Source organism: Glycine soja, chromosome 7 (genome assembly GCF_004193775.1).
Source record: "Glycine soja cultivar W05 chromosome 7, ASM419377v2, whole genome shotgun sequence".
Lineage (NCBI taxonomy): Eukaryota > Viridiplantae > Streptophyta > Magnoliopsida > Fabales > Fabaceae > Glycine > Glycine soja.
In genome coordinates this window covers 1,357,334-1,380,027 of record NC_041008.1, presented here as the reverse complement: position 1 = coordinate 1,380,027, position 22,694 = coordinate 1,357,334, and the positions used below count along the sequence as shown (strand labels likewise).

At 31.6% G+C, this 22,694-nt stretch overlaps 1 protein-coding gene and 1 pseudogene across 1 annotated transcript; one reads left to right on the top strand and one right to left on the bottom strand.

The window, feature by feature from the left end:
- The first annotated feature begins 3,642 nt into the window (after positions 1–3,642).
- On the top strand, positions 3,643–4,259 carry LOC114419220 (annotated as a pseudogene).
- A 10,687-nt stretch (positions 4,260–14,946) lies between these two features.
- LOC114417993 (GATA transcription factor 9-like) lies at positions 14,947–16,614 on the bottom strand. The gene is made up of 2 exons (XM_028383101.1): positions 16,091–16,614; positions 14,947–15,966 (listed from the first exon to the last, which is right to left on the bottom strand). Exons 1-2 carry the CDS (start codon positions 16,598–16,600, stop codon positions 15,247–15,249), a joined length of 1,230 nt encoding a protein of 409 aa, XP_028238902.1. The 5' UTR covers positions 16,601–16,614; the 3' UTR covers positions 14,947–15,246.
- Between the last annotated feature and the right edge of the window lie 6,080 nt (positions 16,615–22,694).

Genomic DNA, 22,694 nt, shown 5'->3' with positions numbered 1-22,694 from the left:
GCAAGAAATAAAGGGTCATTACTTATTACTATTGAGTATTGAGGTTTGAATTTGTATTTCAAGAGTCCGAAATCAATATATTGGGAGACACAACCCTTAGGATCCATATGGATAAATAACGTTTGCAAAATTAAACTTTGGAATTGCAGTAAGCCTAGTGTTGGTTATATTTTCTCTCAGTTCAAGCATTGTTTTTCTTGTTCTCAAATGACAACAAAATGGGTTCAGAAAACATTTCTAACAAAAAGCACAGTACATAAAATAGGCACTATAAGATTAGATCAAAGTTCCAGATCTTGGAGAAAATAAATTAGACTAATATTTAGCAACTGTATTTAATTGGATGTTCTAGGATTCATGACTTTACTGTAAAGTATGTGGATGGTTGTTTTTTTTCTGAATGAAAAGTATGCGGATGTTAATTTGGTGATTTTGACATAATAGATTGAACCACTGAGTTACAAAGCTGACTCTAATTCCAAGAAGCAAAGTGTGAGAATAACTAGTGATTTTGACTAAAATAATGATGTCAAATAGTTAGACTAGGCCCAAAGAGAGCTGCAGGTTGATTTGTATCATATAGCTGACCAAACAATAAATAAGATTTGGGCCTAGGACTGACTGGGACTAGGACCCTATGAAACCTTATTGGCAGTTGCTCTGGACATCCGATATTTTTGCTGGGACACATAGCAACATAGTGAAAGGGTTGAAATGGCTTTCACCTTTTTTTAAATATGTATTGACGATCCGTATGACTCATACGGATTGATGATCCGTATGCTTATACGGATTGACGATCCGAATGACTCATATGGATTGATGATCCATATGAAATTATATTTTAACTCATACGGATTCTTGATCTGTATGAGTTATATGGATTGTGTCAATCCATATAACTCATACAGATCAACAATCCGTATGAGTTTTTTTTTTATAAAATAATAAAATTTAAAATGAAATTTTAAAAAAACTCATACAAATTGTTAATCCGTATGAGTTTTTTTAAACTCATATGGATGGTTAATCTGTATATTTTAATTTTTTAAAAGTTATTTTTTTAGAAATTTTTTATTCATTTAATTTATTTACAAAATTTGATAATTAAATAAATTTGATATTTAATTGAATGATGTATTTAGATATTTATTATAATGATTAAAAATTAAATAAATATGATGTTTAATTTAATGATGTATTTAGATGTTTTTTATAGCAATTGATAATTAAAGAAATTTGATATTTTTTTACATATGTAAATATTTATTAAACCTATGATTTTTATTTATAATTTATATATGTAAACAAATTAATTATTAGATAAAAAATAATCATCACAAATTTATTATGTAAATTTACATGTACATTAAATATAAATTAAAAATTTTAATGTTATATATATCAATACTATTTATTTATAACATAATGTGTTTATTAGTTTAGTTGGTTTGAGTGTTCTATTAATAATGCGGGAGACACAAGTTTGATTCTTGCTTGAATTATTAATTTTAAATTAAATCGTAAATTATATTTTTGAAAAAAAATTAAAAAATTTCCATGGGTCACGTATAAATTAGCAATCCGTATTAGACTTATAAAATGATAAAATTGGAATTGCACATCATGCTAGGTGTATCATAAAAACGTTGGGTGTCCCTAACAATTCTCATCCTTATTTTTCTAAATAGCCTAAAATTTGGAGCCTTCTTTGGGCTAAAGAAAAATATATTATCTTTCATTTGGTCAAAAAGTCAAAAAATACTATCGCAAAACTTTGCCATAACAGAATCGAGCTGGCATTTCTCGTTAATCTCTTTCTGAACGGGATGTATTTTTCTCCCTTCTTTACTGTAAATCATTAAACATATCATGCTATTGATACAAGTTTAACAAAGTAATTATGCACGACACTGTACAATTAATATATATATATATATATATATATATATATATATATATATAAAAGTTTATCATACGAATTATTATTTATCGAAACCTATAATTTCTAGATGACAACTAGAGAGAAGTAATGTTTTATAAAGAATTTATTTTTGTTAATCAGTATTTAATGCTATATGAATCTTCAGATATTATCACTCTAAAAATTCCAACAGAACTTCTAAAAAGTATTTAGTCAAACATGCCATAGCTAGGGAATAGTCATTTTGTAATTTATTTTTTTTAGCAACAGAAATGGATACAGTGAGAACCAAACAGGCTCCCTATTCCTTGGCATAAAAGCAGGTCAAATAGATACATGTTCATTTATTTTTTCTTGTGGAAATGTATCGGAAAATATACAGTAGGTGATAGCACTAAATAGTTGAAAACTAAGGTTTATGATCCTACTCTCTATATCTCCTTTTTAAATTAGACATAGATGCTATTTATTTTATGTAATATACGGCACCGATCGCGCATATGTCTTTGTTGTCCACCTTTGATTTATGTGAACTGCGTATTATAATAAATTTTGCCAGTTAGAAAGCTCACCCACTCGAGTCAGAACCTAATTCCATATATTTCAAGGAAATATATAGTAAATCTTTGGCACGTGAGGGGAAGGTTCAATTTACAAAAGAATTGGTTCCTTCTCTCTCTCTTAATTTTGACCTTGGCATATTTCCATATTATAATGCCACTGCCCATTGATGAAACAGTGTAGAAAATTTGCCATTCCTTCCTAACTTATATTTTCCTCTTCTACGATGAAAAAATATTTCTGAGAGTTGCGGCTTAAATAATTAGTTAAATAATATTTTAAATTACACAAATAATTAAATTAAATTATGTTTAAAAATCTTGTCAAACAAAATGTTGATGATCAATTAGTAGTATAGTTACTGCTTATGTTATTGTTAAGGAAAATTCTTCATAACTACTACAAGAAATGTAAGTATTAGAGTTGAAAGGTTAGCATTGCCCACGATATCAGCGCTACCAGCGTTGCCAATTAATGTTACATGGACACAATTCACTACTATTGTTCTGTGAAATAAATGTGTTTCACTTTCTATACATGGAGAGAACAGCACATGGAAGAAGTATGAAACAGTGTAGAAAATTTGTCATTCCTTCTTTACTTTTTTTTTTTTTCCTTTTCTACGATGTAAAGCTATTTACGAGAGTTGTGGCTTAAATTAGTTAAATAATCTTTTAAATTACACAAATAAATTAAATTTTCTTTTAAAATCTTGTCAAATATAATACAAAATGTTAATGATCAATTAGTAGTATAGTTACTGTTTATATTATCGTTAAGGAAAATTCTACAAGAAATGTAAGTATTAGAGTTGAAAGGTTACATTAACCACGATATCAACGCTAGCATGGACACAACCTTGAAAATTTTCATTTCATTTTGATTTTTTTATTAAATAGCATCAACTTGACCTACACTAAATTTGAAAGTACTTCCTCCTAACTTAAACATAAGCAAAATTAACAAACTTTTCCACTAATTAATAAAATTAGTTAATTAATATAATTTATTTTTTATTTGCATTTAGAGTGTATTTGGATGAGATAATTTAAAATTCTAAAGAATTTTAAATTCTAAGAATTTCAAATGCTTCAATTGAAATTCCTTCATTTTTAAAATTGTGTGTTTGGATAAAAAAAAATAATTTTTTTCATTTTCAAAATTTTATATTTGATACAAATCCAAGGATGTAGCGCAAAGGATCCTTCTCTTGGTTGAATGTCAAATGAAGAGGTATTCCTACACGCTAGGTTTGGGCGAGCCGAACCAAGCGGGAAATCAAGCCTGCTCTACGACCTCTGCAAGCTGAACGAGATCCACGTGTTGAAGATGACGTCGTACGATGAGCGCATGGAGAATCACGAGAACCATGTGTTGTACGCGACGCACCAGATCGCTGAGTCATGGATCCATGCGTCTCGGAAGGTTCTAGAGAGGATCGCAAATGCAGTCCTCTCCAGAACCTTCGAGAAGGTGGCGGAGGACTACTACGTCGTGGAAATGATCTGGAAGCTTCTTGCAGAGGCTGAAGAATCAGCTCTCGGTGAAAACCTCAAAAATGATTTCGTTCTGTTTTAGGTCGAAGGAGTTGGTTGAACTGATGAAGATATGTAGAGATCTGAGGCACAAGGTGCCAGAGATATTGGAGGTGTAGGTGGATCTCAAGGGAACACCAAGGATTCAAGAGGCGATAATGAAGCTCTATGTTTCAAAGAGCGCATTCGAGAAGATTCACTTGTTGCAGGCAATGCATCTTAGAATTTCCTCTCTATAAACAGAATTTAGAATTCCAAAATTTTAGTTAATTAAAAATTATCTATTAAAATACTGAAATTTCAAATTTCAGTGAACAAGACATCCAAAAGAAAATTTTAGACTTAGAAATTTTAAATCCTCTAAAAAATTACTTTCTTTGCTTTAAATACTCCATCCAAACAGATTCTGAAGAAAAAAAAAACATTTTCTTAAAGTATATTTTGTTTGAAATTAATTTTAAAAATAAAAAAGAATAATTAAAAATAGAATTTCAATTAATTGAAATATATTTTTAAAATAATATCATTAAATAGGGTGAAAATTGTTTAAATTTATTTATATTTAAGTTTAAAAATTACTTTTGGTTTATTTAAGTCAAGAAGAAGAAACTAACATTAATCAAGATATTTAAGTTAGCATCGATAAGGTAAACGATAACTTTAATAATAATAAAATAAAGGGCATATCAAATGGTAATAAATGTTGTAGTGAGTGTTGACCAAAGAGTTTGTTAGACGCTAATTAATATAATGTTTAAAAAATATCGGAAATTTGAGCATGAATAACCAAAACCTCCCTTGCCTCCTCCTCCTACTAATTTTAAACCCTCTCTTTCTTCTTCTCTCAATCTCTCATCTCTACCTCAATATTTTTCCCTCCCTTATCTCTCATTTCTTTCACTCTCTTCTTTTTCTCTAGTGCTATTTTTCTCTAATATTTTTCTCTCCTATTTCTATTGGTCGCAAGTTTTGGTTGTGGGATTCATTAGATTGTAGGTTTTGGGCAAGATAAATGATAACGGTTAAATATGAGTTATTTTTTATGATAAAAATATATTTAAAAATATTTATTTAGTAGTTATTTTTGGCTTAAATAATAGGAATTGATATTTTTCTTATTTATGACTTGTAGATATGAAAATGAGAGATTAAAAGCAATAAAAAATTCAGAAGATATCAAAAATATAAATAAGAAAGATTTTTTGACATCAAGCTCAAGTCCACTCCAACAACTATAAGATGAGAGTCAAGCCCAAGTCCACTCCACCAAAGACACACTGAGTCTCAGAGCACTCTAATACACACCTAAAGCCTGAAAACTCTTCCTTAGGAAATTCTTCCTTTTTTCCATCATCTTTTATTCCTTTTTTCCATCTCTTTTCTATACATTTTTTCTATTGTAAGGCCCCTTATGGCTATAAGAGGCTAAACCCTTAGTTAGGACTTAACAAGCCTAAAAAGCCAAAAGATGTATTGTACACTTCATATTTATCAATGCAAACAGGTGTTTTTTTTCCTATTATCATTTCTTAGTTTTAATTTCATGCATTATTCATCTTTGTATTATCTTTGGGGTTAGGTTCTTGAGAGAGGGTAATCCTTAATAGAAAAAACAAGGAAGGTTTTGCATGCATCTATTTTAGGAATTAGTCGCTCGACAGAGGATAATTTCTAATAGAACGAAAAGGAAGGGATATCTTAATAAAATCATTGTTAGACATAGACTGATTGCATTATGTCCATGCATCAAAGCAAACATCTAGAATTATAACTTCATACATTTTATCTATTGACTCTTTACAAAGACATTTGGGAGATAGATAGGTAAAATAGACTTGTCATCGTGAGACATTAGGGGCAAGTGTTCTAACAGATGTGGGTAGGATAAATTCACCTGATTGATAGAAAAATCACAAATAATACATCTTAGACAAATAAGGCATGTTAGGTCCTAACATTCTCATCTAATTGAATTCCCTATTATTTCTTTTGTTTTCTATTAATAGTTATTATTTTATACTTTGTTCTTCTATATTTATCTTTTATACCTCATCTTATCTTTTTCTCTTATAAATTGGAAATTATTCAACACAAGTACAAAACAAAGTTCCTGTGAAAATCGACACTCGAACTTTTGAGTCTTTATTACTTGGACATTTGGTACACTTGTCAATCAATTAACAGTAAATTTCAACGACAATGTTCTGTGTTGATGGGTAGTCAACACGAATTCTAGTTTGTGTTAATGCCAAGCAGGGTACTGAAAATTGCTTCCAATAGCAACGATGACAAAGCGTGGTGATGGAGATAAATGAAAATAAGAACTAGTAAACAGAAAGAGCACAGACAAGAGAAAAAAAAGGGGGAGAAAATAAGAGGAAAAAGATGTCACTTAAGCAACAATAGAGGCTTTGAGATGGCAATAAAGTTAAACTTTCGATAATACTAACAATTTTTTAAGGTTAAAATATGTTTTTCTTCTTTATAAATATGAAAATATTCAGAATTTGATCTGTAAAATTTTTAGTATGTTTTTTGTTATTGTAAAATTAAAATATGTCAAAATTTGACCTAAAGCTAGGTTCATATAACCAAATCTACATGAATGCTAATGTGGAAAAAGTCAAAATTTTCAACTTTTTACATCCATTAAAATTATAACCATTGTAAAATTATCTCTTAAACCAACAAAGTATGAATCCTACTATATACACCCTAGTTGAAATACCCAAACTCAGCTCAAATAAAGAATTGACAAATTGAAACAAAGAACTAACAATCAAGCTTCGCAATCCCATAAGAACATCAACCAAACCACACAACTCAACAATTAAGCAACAAAATAATTAAATTAAACTAAATTAATAAAAGGAAGAACAACATGAAAAAGGGGAAGATGAGGTAGATGAGGTTGAATTTGAAACACTATGCTTGTTTATTGAATTTGATGAAATACTAGTCTCTTCCCTCATTTTAATCCCAAAATTTGTTTACCTCAGTGTACACTGTCCTAAGCCTGTGCTAGTGAAGCTCTCGACGGCCTGTGCTTGGTGAAGCACTCGATGGCCTTGTGGTAAACAAAGATGACGACGTCAAATGGGTTCCTCTGTTGCTTCTACTTCAACTCCAAAGCCCAAGTCAAACTCGCTCCAAATTGAGACCCTCAATGTTGCCATCCTCCGCAACAACCAGAGGCTTGTTCACCCAGATCTATGTTGTTAGAGGGAGGGGGCCGTAGGAAGTGAGGAGAGGGATTTGGAGCCGAATGGTCCATTCAAAAGAGAGATAGGGTTAGTGTTTAACATGTGGCAATGTCCAATTGGCTATTAGACTACTTATGTGCGCATTTTTCAGACATGTAGGTTTGAATATATCTAAATCTAACTCCGAACCAAATTTTGACACGTTTCAATTTTATGAGGATGAAAAATTGACCAAAAATTTTTCGAGAACGAATTCTAAATATTTTTTATATTTATGATGACGAAAATCATATTTTAATTTTTTTTATATAATTTTCCCCTTCTTCATCTGTTTGTGTCGGCCAAAATAGATTTTGACGTTAGTGTGAATTTTATTTTTATAATTTGTCATAACTCCCACTTTGGTGTCAACTTCAAAGAAGCCGACGCTAAAGATTAGCTTCGACAAATTTAGCATCGGTCATGACTCCAAGACAACCTAAAACTAACCTTTAAGTATTTTTGTTAGTTGGAGTAATGACTTTAATAGAACCCAAAGCAAACTAATTCATGTATGCTGTTCCAAAAAAAAAAAAAAAACTAATTCGTGTATACCCTTAGAAATTATTCTGCGGTTGTAACAATGAATTAGCTAGAAAAGAAAAGTCCGTACTTTCATGTGTATTTCATGAAAAAAGTGTTTCATATTTTCGATGTTTCTATCACTGCTCCTGTTCTGTGAAATAAATGTGTTTAACTTTCTCTCTCTCTATATATGGAGAGAACAGCACATGGAAGAAGTAAGAAACCATAAATTAAGTTCCGCTTATTGATTTTTTTAATACATCATAAAAAAACATTCACGCCCTAAATATGAAAATAAGAGATAGAAATTTGAACTAGTTTTTATCTACCATATCCATGAAAGGTTGGAGCCAAATCACGTACAATGAAAGAAGTTTACACACACCGCACAACTTTTCCAAGAAGCCATAATGTTTCTTGCTAGCTTTGTTTATCACCTGATGACGACAATGACTCACCAATGACCCTATATATAAACCCGTGTATTGTGCTGTAACAAATTAAAATCCTTATTCAATTCAAACAAAAAGTCTAGAATTAAATATCTTCATACAAATTATAAAGAAATTTTATTTATATATACTGTCAATATATAACATAATTTTATATGAATATTTATCAAGTATACTTATGTGATAAAAAACAATTTTACTTTAATTTGGATCCTTTTCTTCGTAGTGTTTTATAAGACAGAAAATGATCTCAATATTTTACACAATAAAAAAAAAATTATAAACTTAATAACAACATGAAGCCTTGAAATTAATTATAAACAATTTCTACACGCAAGATAATACTTAACCAATTGAAAGGCTATTATACAGTACATCGCAATCGTTATATGGTAATATTTATTTTTCCCTTTAGCTTACTTTTACAGTTTACTTACTTCAAATGTGAGTTGGCTGATAGGTGAAAAATTTTACTCCCATTAAATGCGTTCAAGATTTGTGCTAAAATTAATCTCACCTCTTTATTTTTCCTTCTACCATGTTTATGACAGTTTTCAAACTCTAAAACCAATCGGCATCTGCTTTTCTGAGGCAGATGACATATATATATATATATATATATATATATATATATATATATATATATATATATAGAATCTCTTTGTAACATGCTAGTTAGGGGTATAAAAAATCAGTTCAGAAAAAAAAATCTAATTAAATTGATTTCTAACTGGTTTGGTTTTTAAACCAATATATGAGAAATGATTTTAAAAAAAAATCTCGATTGAATGAGTTCTAAACCAGTTTTAAATTAATTTTTAAAATCAAATCGATTTTAAACTGTTTTTCAAATTGTCTATTTTTTAAAGGAGGTTAAGTTAAATCAAACCTTTTTTTTAAATAGTTCATTTAACCGAATCTCTTTTATATAATAATGCACTTTTTTTAAAAAAATTGGTTCGGATGAAAATTGATTCAGTTCTAATTTGATTACAAACCAGTTAGAATGTAATGATTTTTTTGCACACCCCTATATTACCAGTATAGACTCCTGCCCACGAAATTAGGTTCGATCAGTTGCAGATCTAAGACCCTGAGTTAATAGGGAAAATTTACTTTTCAAATAATATAAATTAATAATAATTATCATTATGCATATGAAGATAAAGACATAAGTACCAAAATCATAATCCTCTAGCAAATGTAAAAGACCATTTGCTTCAGCTATTTGATTTGCATTTGATCCATCTTCTTTTATAATTTCAAAAACATCAATTATAGAAGAATACATCAATGTCAAATTGATCAAAGTTGCATAATGTGAACCCCAACGAGTATCAAGAGCTCGTTTAAGACTAGTTTCTTGATTCAAACCTTATCCATTAGGAATTTCTCCTTTTCCCAATGCCTCTCTAACATAATTTATTTGTTTTTCACGAAGCATGTCACGTCGTTTGCAAGATCTCCCAATAACATTTAATAAAGTGGACACCAAATTAAAAAGAGAGGTAACTTGAATGTGATTTTTTGCAATAGCAACTAATGTGAGTTGTAACTTATGAGCAAAACAATGTACATAAAAAACAAATGAATTCTCCTTTAAGATCAAACTTTTGAGACCACAAAATTCCCCTTGCATGTTGCTAGCACCATCATAACCTTGTTCACGAATTCTTGATATACTAAGCCCATGTTTACAAAACAATTCATCAATTGTCATTTTCAATGATAAAGTTGTAGTATCTTTAACATGAATCATACCAAAAAAACACTCAACGATACTCCCATTTTTGTTAACATAACGCAAAGCAATAGCCATTTGCTCCTTGTTTGATATGTCACGTGCTTCATCAACAATGATAACAAATAATTCATCTCCAAGATCAGTAATAATAGCATTAGTGGTTTCCAATGTAGCAACATTAACAATATCTTTTTGGACTTTTGGAGCAATTAATTGATGATTTTTTGGAGCATTTTCCGAGACAATATGATTTATTGATTCATTGTGTTCAGCAAGAAATTTAAGAAGTTCCAGGAAATTACCTTGGTTAGCAGAATTGGTTGATTCATCATGACCACGGAAAGTTAATCTTAGTTTTAATAGAAAACGAATACAATCAATTGACGCTGTCAAACGCCTTCGATACAAGTCATGAACTTGTTCAGATTGTTTAGATATAGCAACTTCAATATATTGATTTTGATTCATTAAATCTTGACACTTCCTCCAAGCAATGTTATGAGCACTATTAGGACCTCCAACATGAGATGAAAGTCTTTCTTTCTTATTTCAATTTGTTAATTGTTCTATCACAAATGTATCACCACCTGATTGCTTTCCAAAATCATGCCTAAAAAGATAACAACACAAGAAAAATGCAACATCTTTTTCTATGCTATACTCCAACCAGTTGCCAAATTCATTAAACCAAGAAGGACAAAATCTTCTTAAAGAGTTTCCAATTTTTCTTTGGGAAAAATTATGTTAAGTAGGTTGGCATGGTCCTCTTTGTAAATATGCTCTCCATATCTTATCTTGATCATTAGGATAACATGCTGAAATTTTAATTCGTTTTCCTGGATCTAATGGCAAGTCTTCCAAATTAATTTCAATTCGTAGTTGTTGGAGACTTGATTCACAAGATTTTGATTAAGATTGTTGCTCATTTGATGGTAATTTCCTCTTCAAAAACTATCCATGATCTATTTACAATTTAAAAGAAATTAATAATTCTAAATTTAAAATATCCATAAAAATTAAAAATCTATAAATTCATCAAACATAATTAATATGTAATTATATTATTTATATATCAAACTTAAGGGGAAAAAAAGAAAAAGATTTGTGAAAAAGCACATAACCAAAGACATGTTTATAAGTTATAACTGTTATTGGTAATTTGGTACCTAAATCTTTCTTTGCTTGCTTTGATTTTCCTTGCTCTTGTAGACTTGCAGTCTCATATAACACCCATGAGATCTTTATTTTTCTAACTTCTCTATGCAAGCATGTGGGAGAGTTTAAAGTAGAAGCGAAATAACCATCACCAGAAAATGTGAAGAGTAGAAATGAAAGAGGTAAGTAACTTAAGTAATGAAAGAGAAAGAAAAAAAATAAAAAAGACTTTTATGGAATGAAAAGAAAATGTGTGTGAGAAAAAATAAAAGGATAGAAAAGGATAAAAATTTACTTTAGTTAGAGAAAAATAATAATAAAGAAAGAAAAACAAATAAATTATATAATTTTATTCAAGTTAAGTGGTGTATTTGTACAATTTTAACTACATACAAATTTATACAACAATGGATTCAAATATATAAGATTAGGGGGAGCAAAATAAAAAAAATTTTAAATACTTAATAATAATTTTATCAAAATCAGGAGGTGCACCTGCATCCCTTATATATATATATATATATATATATATATATATATATATATATATATATACAGGTCCGTCACTGGGTTCGAGTCGTACACCCTAGTTCCTCATATGCTAATACAGAAAGTACAAAGAAAGAAACACTTAAATTGCAAGAAAGCAATATAAAATTGTGGGGTAACAAAAGCTTGGAAGTTTGAACTCCTGCAATATATTTTTCCATGTGTGAGCTTCTCCAAGTTTCTACTACTAATTCTACCCCGCTTTCTTCCCTTTGCATAATGACAAAAAACGCAATGAGCGTGCTTGCAAAATTACGAGCAAACCCCTGGGCGTGCCATTTTACCAAAACTGTTAACTAAGTAAACACCAACAAAGAAAATCAAATTAGAAGCGACCTATATCCCTTAATTAAATCGTCTAGGGTTCAAATATTGATTGATTTTTAGATATGAAATAAATTATGTTAAAAGAAAAATGTTTATCTTTTATGCACTCACAATTTCTAATAAAAATTAATGAATATTTTTAATGGGAATAATTTCATATTAATAATAATTAAGGCTAGAAAAAAAAGAAGAAGTAAACATAGCAATAATTTAAAAGGCCCCAAAAGGTGAGAGGAGTGGGGGTGGGTGGTGTGAGGGGACAAGAACTCATGATCAACATGAAAAGATCCCCCTTGACAATGGGGCATGCAGCAGCAAAGCCATATCGTGAATTTTTTGGATACATTATCTATCAGCAACAAAGTAACAGTCATGCACGTCACGTACCGCATGTGCTTGGTTTCATCACCCACATGCATCTATTATATATCTTCACTACAATTTCCCTTCATGTGTCGCCTTGCTTCTTCCTTCGTTTCGTATATCATCATAACTTCAACCTCTCCACCATCCTATCCTATAGAACCTAAAAAATGTTTTCGATTAATATATATATATATATATATATACCGACATTGGCTACACACCAATGTGTACATACACTGTACTTTCTGTGTACTCTTTCTTCAAAATAAATCGGCTCTTAAGGTAACTAAGTCTGTGTATATAGTCTGTATAATGTATATATATAACGGATGTCCTAGCTAGCCATGCAGTTTTCAATGTTGCATGAAAAGCCTCATAACTCATAAGCCTTTAATTCTCTTTTTCTTTTCTTTTTAAAAGTAACTCCTTTGATGCTTAATAGTGTAATAAAAAAAATGGTTAGCTTTTGTCTGTTACCTATTTACTTTTCAACTATTGACTGGAAAACATTCATAACCGTTCTCTTACAAAAGGCTTTGGTAAATACTAACAATTAATACTGTTTCTTTTTTCAGGTTTGAATATCAAAAGTGAAAATCACGTGTTCCAAGGATATAACAAATATCTAGCAAGACATTTTAACACATTTTTCACACAATTTTTATTATTAAATGAAATTCATTGAAACTCAGAATGATATAATTCTCATTTTTTAATTAATGAATTTAATTGTAATTCCATGATTTTAAATATTAAGTTAATGTTAATAATTTTAAATTTATGCATTTTTCTCATCATTTTTTTAATTTTATATACATATGATTGATTTCATATAATAAATATATATATTTATGTTTACCTATCTTGGACGGTAAAACAGAATGACAATGAAAGGTTGAAATTGAGGTGTAGTTCATTTTTACATAGTTACGTTTAAGAGCTGATGCCGATCGAGTGGATCAAGGCAGTTCAAATAAACTTATCCTTCTATTTTATTTTATTTTTTGATTTTTCACATTCTTTAGGTGGTAATTAGTTGTTACTTTTCAACTTTGGTTTACTCGCGGGAAATCACCAGTTGTCAGTAAGTATAACTAGCTAAAATCTATATCAATTAGGAAGATGAAGGTGACGCATAACGTCAAAAGTTCAAAGAAAATATTTTATTATTTTTCATATTAATGTTTTTGGTTGACCCATTAATCAATTAGGAGTATATATATATATATGTGTGTTGCTTCTCATATCTCAAATGTTCTATTTCTAGTTTTCTACTACACATGCATACACGCCATAAGGGAATCTATTATTGGTTCATGATTAGTTACTTTATCTTCTAAGTTTTGGCACTTTAAATTTTTTAAGAGGGAAATTAAGAAAATAATAATCATAGAGTGGAACCTAGTAAGCGTAGTAACACGATATGCTGAAGCTTGAATTAGTTAAAAAATGACTTTGATGACCACCATGCTTAATGGCAACCTAGGAATATGAATATATCACAGTGAAAGAGTGGAGCCCATAGGAAGGGGAAATGTCTTGGATCAGGTGGACAGTTATATCAGCCCTCAATGTGTACCTAATTCTTTCTTTATTTAACAATCCCTCACAACTCAACTCACATGACCTTGTTGCACCATTTTGCAAGCTAAGCAGCCATTTATTCTTTTAATTATATTCCTCTTAATCCCTCCCACGTTGGTTTCATAATTTCATTCTTTCCCTTTCCTTTAACGCACTTCCATGTATAGATGCTACTACGTACAGAGGACGATGCACAACTGGCCAGTGGCTAACCATGAAAATCTTTCAATTTCATAATTTCACTGAAATCCATGCAATCCTTATATTTATATATTTATATTTAGTATTTCACACTTCTTCTCTAATCCCCACCAATTTGGGTCCTCGGTACCCTCTCACGATGCATTTCAATTCGCCTGAATATATCTCACCTAGTGGGATAAGGCGTTGTTGTTGTATATTCTTTTGTGACGAGAAAGAAAATTTAGATGAATTACACCATTCACGAGTTTATAGAAATGAAGAGGAGTAACCCACCTTTTTTTATAAGGCAAAAGATGAACACATTGTTTCATGATTGCCAATTGACCAAATTATGTATCAAGCAACCATCTATTGCTTGCCAATTTATTATTTTTATTGAATAAAGCTGAAAATTCCATGGTATGTAAGAAATCCAGGTTCCATATATAGTTTGCCATGAACCAGTGGATTTTAGAAAAGTGAAACCGTGTTTTTTTTTCCTTTTACGCATAATAATTATCTTCTATATAAATAGATATTTTTTTATCACATCCTTTCATGTAATTTGTTAGTTTATATGCACAATTAATGAAAAAAGCTTTGCACTGATATTTTTTCAATATTTTTTTATAAATGATTATTATTACTTTAACTATTTTTTCAGTAATTAAATAAAAATAATAAACGAGTGTACTACATTTACGTTGACCACACCAGTTAATTTTTTTTCCCGCTACTCAGCAAATTATTTCTATTCATTTATTTTTATTTCCAATAAAACTAAGATTTTGATTCCGAATTTTCCAAATAGGGCAAAAATATAAAATAAAAAAGAGAAAACAATCAAGAGTAGATTCTACAACCGAATGAAGCTCTCCCTCCCTATTTTTAACCCTTCCCCATGATTCTATTGCCCTTTTTTTTTCCTTTTCTTTTCTGACTTTCTGCCATAAAGGAAGAAGAGAAAATTAGAAAAAGCTAAGAATTCAAAATTTTTCAGATAAGAAAGAAAAAAAGGAGTGCCGAAGCTGACGATAGTTTAAAGTTTAAACTTAGACCTGCACCCTTAATTAAAATTAAAAAATTTAAACTAGGTACTCTAAATAACGTGTCTAAAGTCTGGCCCACAATGCTGGTGATGATGATGGATCAAGAACTCATCCTCACCGTTGGATACGCCGAAAATTGAACTTTGACTCATCAATTGCTGGTGCTGCTGTCGCTGCAGCTCCTTCTGCCGCCTCAGCTCCAAAACCTTCCGATGCGAATTCGAATGCTTCGTTGACATGAACGTTGGACTCGCTGCCGGTCGGTACTCCGGCACCAGCCTCCCGGACTTGAACCTTACGCCGCACGCGTTGCACAGCGTCTTCGGTCCCATCGGTCCCGTTCTCCACTGCGGCGTCTTCTCCGTACCGCAGTGCAGGCATTTGCGTCCGGAACACTCCGCATTCGTTCCTTCTCTCTTCTTCGCCGGCTCCGCCTTTAGCTGCGGCAGCTTCTCCTGCTCCGTCGCGACCAGGTGGAGCAGGCGCGTGGACCAGTCCCCCGGCGCCGCCCGTGAGCGCTTGCTGCGCGCCTTCCCCGGGAGAGGCGTTTCCGAGTGGAGAAACGGTGCGTTTCGCAAGGTGTCGTCGGAGGCGAACGGCGGAAGCGTGTCGGTGGAGGAGGAGGACTCCGGCGTCTGCGGTTTCGCGCCAATGGCGGTGGACGCGGCGGCGGCGCCGGAGAGTAGCTGCAGCGTCTTCAGCTCCTCCTCGGCGGAGAACGAGTCTTCCACGAAGTTAGAGAGCCATTCCAGTTCCGCCATTTCATCATACTGTTAAAAATCACGCGCGGAGAAAACTCAATTTCAAAATTAATTAATAAATTTAATTTATTCGAATTATTACAATCATCTGTTTATTTCGTCATTCCGTGTTTGAGTTCTGAGAATTACTTACCGGAACGCAGAGTTCTCCGGAGAATTGAGGATCACTGGGGAAGCCGCGAGGGACAATGGTGGTGGCGAAGCGGTTGTCGCTGCCCGAAATTGAGGAGTTGCAGCTGTCGACGGCGGTGACGGTGGAGGAGTCGGTGGAGTTTCCGGCGACATTGTCGAAGAAACCGTCGGACATAATGGCGTCGGCGTGGGAGAAGTCGAGGAGGTCGTCAATGGCGAAAGGCTCGCCGGTTTTCTGGTCGGAGTGGCGCTTCTCCGGAGGGCAGAACTGTTCGGCTCCTCCGGTGCCAAAAAAGCTTCCGACGAAGTATTCCGGCACTTCCATATAGATAGTGTGTTTTAGTGGGAGAAGCTGAAGAGAAGTAGTATGTGTTGGTTTTAGAGAGAGGGAGCGAAGCGCACCGTTTTGATGGAAGGAATGAGGATTCCTTTGCTTTGGTTTGCTGTGTGAGACACTGATGGTGGGGTTTTGAGGAGTAAAGGAGTGGCACAAGTGAAATTTCTCACGCATTGGAGCATCTTTTTTCATGCACACACATACAAAACATTTTTTAATAATAATAGGGGAGGTGACTTGCAAGTTCTGTAAAGTTAATTAAACCACTTTCATTTTGCATTCCAGATTTTCTTTTCTGTTTCCCTCTTTTTTTACTTTCTAGTAATGGTTTAAATATTCTTTAAAAACCAACTCCAAATTATTGTTGCCCTTGCAGCTTCTTCCTTTCAAAATCTTCCATGGAGTTAAGTAGTTGGCATGTGTATTGTGTGCCCTCCTTCTCTTTAACTTGGAAGACAACGATGATCATGAGTTAACAGTACTAGTTTTTTTTTCATTAATGAATAACTACATCACCAACCTAGTCATAATATAGGTAGTAAATGAATTGCAAATACTGGAAAAATAGTAAAGTCTGATTTCTTTGTTTGAAGATAACTGTTATTTGAAAATTTTATTTATTTATTAAGAGAAAAATATTATTTTTTATTATAATTTATTTTATTTCTTGTATTTTTATCAAGTGTAATTAGAAAGATAATTAATAGAATAAATTGTAAATTCAATTAAATATAATCATGTCTTTTTTAAAAGGCAATTTATACCAATATCCTTAATGCTAGAATCTTTTATGATCAGTACCCTTAATTACAGAAATATGTGTTTTTAATTTATACTTGATAAACTTCAAAAATCATTTTTTTTTCAAATATTCAAGTGTCTTTTATATATGATCAATGCCTCATTTTTTTTATTAACAAACGTCATTTTTGGCATGTCATTAATTGGTTGCTTAACCTATGAAATTGTCAACTTGCAGATAGAAGAAAACTTAGTTAAACTATTGAAGTTTCATGCTAATGAAGTAACACCAGACACTGACATGGTACTGATTACTTTTGATTGAGATTCTTTGTATAATTAGTAGTATATTTGAAGGATTGGTATGTTAGGAATGTGTTCACAATAAGTCTATTGTATGTAAAGTAAAAATGAGCAGAGGAAAAAGAAGAAGGATTAGTTGATGCAATGAATAATGATCATGTGGTTTGAACAGGAATCAAGTGTTAAGCAGCAGCACAATGGTGGGCTGTCACTTTGGAAAGAAAACAGCTATGGCCACGGACACACACTACTCACTTTCCTCAACATGTCAGTTTAGAAACTAAATTTGGCCATAAAGTAAAACCACTCGAAAGGCAACTATTAATCCGTGTTTTAAGGATATCAGTTAAAAAAAAATTAAAATTAAATATTTTTATTGAGATACAAAAATTATGACTTAAGGTTTTTATATAATAAATATATTTTTTAAATTTTTTTAATCAAAATCCAGCTTAACTAATCTCAGTTTAATGATACTGTACTCCATTTACAGCGTAAATAATTGGATAATTAATGTATTAATTAACAATGATTAAAAGGGGTAGAATTTAATCTGAAAGAATCGATCTCTTGCAGGTTTTGTCGCTGTGACTCCTCCAATAGTGTCCAAGTTTACAGCCGGGTTCCTCTGCTGCTAATAATTTAATTACTTGGGGAGGTGTGCGAAGTTTTAATTTATTTCATTCATTCTGATTTATTACATTAGTTTAGTTCAATTAATTGTACTTTCTACCTCTCTTGCCCTATCATGGCCTCTTTTTATATTCCCCTTCTCACGTTTCAGCACGACGCTTACAGCTCAACTTAATCCAAAAATGGCCATGATCTCATCCACGTGCCTTGTTTACGATCATTTTTACTTTAATCTCACCTGCTACCTTAGCTAAATGGGTGCTCATTATATGATTACTCTTTTTTCTTTTAACCCTAACCTTTCTTAGCTAGCTTCGCTATTAACAACATAGTAGCCATTATATTACCAAGGATCTTTTTTTGTGTGTGTGACTGTAACATAATAGGAGGCAGCTGGAGTATTTTTATTTATATCAGCATAAATTTGGAAGAATCTTTTGTGTAGAATTGATAACGGCTAGCCTCTGCAGCATGATTAATCTGAAGAAGCGAATATAGTTATATATATAACGTCTCATCAAGTGAAGCTTAATAATATAAATTCGAAATAGAAAAGCTTTGGGCAATTAGATTAGGTTTTCATTGATTGAATATGATAAGTAAATATTGTTGCAAATTCTTAATATATACCTATATTCGATTTTCACAAATAAAAAAAAAATTAAATTTTCATGTGACAAGTGAAACTTAGTTATGAAGAAGGAAGGAAAATGTTTAATAAGTATTTTGTTTGGGTCCATCAAAGTTGTATAACTGTACCGACTTCTCCAAATTCAAAAACATCTTGATATAAAATCATGTGGCTGCTGGTGTTTGAGAGAGCATTTTACCTTATTATTCGCATTTTATATACATTGAGATAAAACAAACAAGGATTGAGTCAGATGGCCTGGACTCTGATCCCCAGGTTACTAATCAACCCCCTCGGTAACTCATGGATAAGGTTTGCTTACACAATTACTACTACCTCACATCTTTTTAAAATTTAATAATAACATTCATTTTTAACTATTATTATTTAGTGTTCGCTTGTTGTATATTTTAAGTAAGAATAAGGGGGGGAAATAGTATCATCTCTAAAGTGGGGGGAAAATTTGTTGTTGGAGTGGCTTCTCTTTATTGGTGTGGTTTTGAATTAGAAAAATAGAGAGGTATGCAGGGAGCACGCAGAAAGGAAGACAAGATGTGTGTGTGTGTGTGTCAGCGATCATGTGATTGTGAGGTTGAGTATGAGGATGAGGCTTCTCAATCAAGCTTGGGTTGGTTCCAAGGAGATACTTAAGTTTTATGATTTTTAATTTATTTTCATTTCATGATTTTCATCCTTCCTCCCACACGTGTGTGGCTCACACATGTTCTATTGCAAACGTGCTACCACGTGCACCGTACACAATTAATTGCACCCCCCCCCCCCCCTCCCTTCACATAGCCAATTAATGAAATAAGATGGACTACATTGAGTTTGCATTTGTTTCTCTTATTATGAGTTTAACAAATATTTGAACATTTTATTTTGAAGAGCAACATTTATGTACTCCTTGCAACCTGAAATATAAGAAAAAAATAGTTTATGCTAACTAAGAAAAAAAATTATCATTTAATTGTGTTGATTTCATTTAAAAATAAAAAAACTCTTGTTCATTAGAACTTAACATTGAGAATACAAAAGAGCCATGAAAACAAAATCCAAATTATATGTTGAACCACAATTGTCCTTTGGGTTGTAGGCGGATCGATATACATTGAATGTGCCTTTATGCCCAAATGGGTGATAAGCAATAAGAATAATGGGCCAAGTGATGTTTGAGTTTTAATATCAAATATTTCCTAGAAACTTGAACGTGGCAAGAACATTGTTGGTGTTGGGCTTCTCTTTTAGCCTAGTTTCTTGTAGACTTTTAGGACTTTTGCAATCCAAAGCATTATTGTCCGAATAATTGTCCCAACAAAACGGTGCAATGATTACAGAAAAAAAACAAGAAAAAATGGAACGGTGCAATGGGGTGCTTGCACATACCCTAAAGCCCAAAAAAGGTTTTTACACCTCTAATCTAAGGAATTGTTTGATACTACAATAAATGCTCAACTATTTTTTAGCAAAAACTGAAGAAAAAATAAAAAATATAAGTTAAGTGCAGCACGTAGTAAAATATTGCATTACTCTGTTTGGATCGGTGTCAAGTACCCACATTTTTATCTCAAATTCACGTCAAAGTCAGAAAAAGATGCAAAAAATTAGGATGACATACTTCTATCCTGAGTCACCTATACTACTCTTAAACGAGTATTCAAGCATGCAGTACATTAAGAACTATAATTATTAGTAGTTACCCTTGCTTATTTACAGTCTAGCAGGCTACAAACTAAAAAATAGAAAGCTCTTTTCATGCCATGTTATATTCTTTGAATTGTTCATATGTCAGAAAAGTGTAAGCAACGAAAATGACTTTATTTCTATCTCATCGTTGGAAGTCATATAGACGAAGACAAAATGTCATCAACTCATCACGTGCAACTAGACAATGTTACCTGGTTAGACAAGGTAAGTTCAACTGTGAATTTTTTTACCTTGTTGAGTCATATATTTTGTAAGTTTTATACTCAAAATCAATTCTTAGTGTATGTTCGGCCAGACTATTTTTCTAGTTAAAATTTACTTTTAAATTAAAGTTAAAAATAAAAACTAAAAAAAAAAGTAAAATTTATTCGTCAATTTTTATTTTTTAACTTACAAACTCCTTTTAAATTAAAAGTTGTTTGGTATAAACTTTAGTTTTATTTCAAGTTAGTTATCTTGTCCAATAAAAAATATTGTGTAAAATTGATTTAACTTACATAAAATTACTTTAATAATAATAAAATATATAAAAATGAAAATAGTATTTAAAACAGTAATTTTAAAATATCAAAAATTGCTTTAGTTAATAAAAAATTATCTTAATAATAATTTACAAATGCTTACAACTAATGAGAAGTATAAATTTGCTATCATGCTATGGGACCTTTGACAGAGTAGAGTCAGGATGACAAGGTATGGAATGATATAGTTCAACCTCCTCAAACCTCCATACATCTAGCCCCTAATTATATGCATGAAGGGAAGCAGGCTCAAGAGAAAAATGACCACAGTGGTACACAGAATAATGTCAGTAATTTTAAATGGTACAAACCATATGTAGGGTATCTGAATTGTAACTTGGTCGCTATAAATTTTGTTGATAAGAATTTTTATGGCATTGGCATATGTATTCATGACAATAATGGGGATTTTTTGTAGCCAAAACAATTCTTAAGTACGGTGCACCTCCAATACATGAAGAAAAAACATTCTCTTTCTTGGAGGCCATCACGGGGGTTCTTAGCTGATTGTAAATTTCTTGTTGAGTGTTGTAACATATTTGATTGTAGATTTTTTTACCGTTCAAATATTATGATATTTTATATAGTAACACCTTATTCAATATTTTTATTGGTTAAGGCTTTTTATTGATCAAAACTTTATGTATATAATTTTTTTTGAGATTTTGATAATCAACTGTAACTACTTCTAGGATTAATGATTATCTTCACAAATCAATATGAAATTTTTCTTCAATCACATATTTTTTGTAAAACTTTTCTAAAGATCACTCATCTCGTAATCGTACTAAATCAAACATATTTAACTATCAGTTCAGTTCTTAAGTGATAAACTACCAAAAATAAATATATTTTGTTTATGTAGGTAATATCAATTAATCTTTTTAAATCATCTTCAATTTTACAGCACCGTACTAGCACAACCTCTCAATCTTTCTGATTTTAGTGTCATGGATTGGGTTGTTACAATTATAAATTGGTTGTTGATAATTTATCTGGAATTGCATCTAATGTATCAGAATTTGGTTGTATTTTCCAACATTGTAGATAATTACTTTCTTCTCAAATGGCACAATGCATTTTATTAGGAGACAATCAATCAAGTTACTCATTATCCAATAAGAACATCTAGATTTCATGTTAGTCACCATGGTTTTTAGTCTATTTCTGAATATACTGATGGCATTCGGATGAATGGAATTTCCAATATGATATTTTCTTGGTGTAAAAAAAAAAGAAATATACATACAGTATAAAACATAGTAGATTAAACACGATTATTCATCCAAACTTTTAGAAAGTTTAAATAAAACGAGGAAGTTGGGACTCGAATATTGGTGCTTTGCGCACAAGCTAGCAAAAACCTTTAAAAAGTTGCTCAAGGGAGCTTATTACATTTGTCAAACCAAAATCCTCTCCAGAATTAAAAACTTGCCACGTATGAATTGCATTGTGCATTCCTCCATGCCAGACAAAACAAAAATCCTATGACCACCCAAAAACATCAACGTAGCATACAAGGTAGCAGTATAACAAAACAAAATGAGTAAGCAGAGCATAAAAAACTCCAACGTTTTCACCAATTTCCGCATGGCTTCTGTGTCTTTTAATCACGCCATATTTGTGTTCATACCTGTGCATAAGATGTATGCGTCCTTGGGAATTTACGTTAAATCTTTCCTTTATTATATCAACGCATAGGATCTTAATGATGGTATCAATAGCTACAATT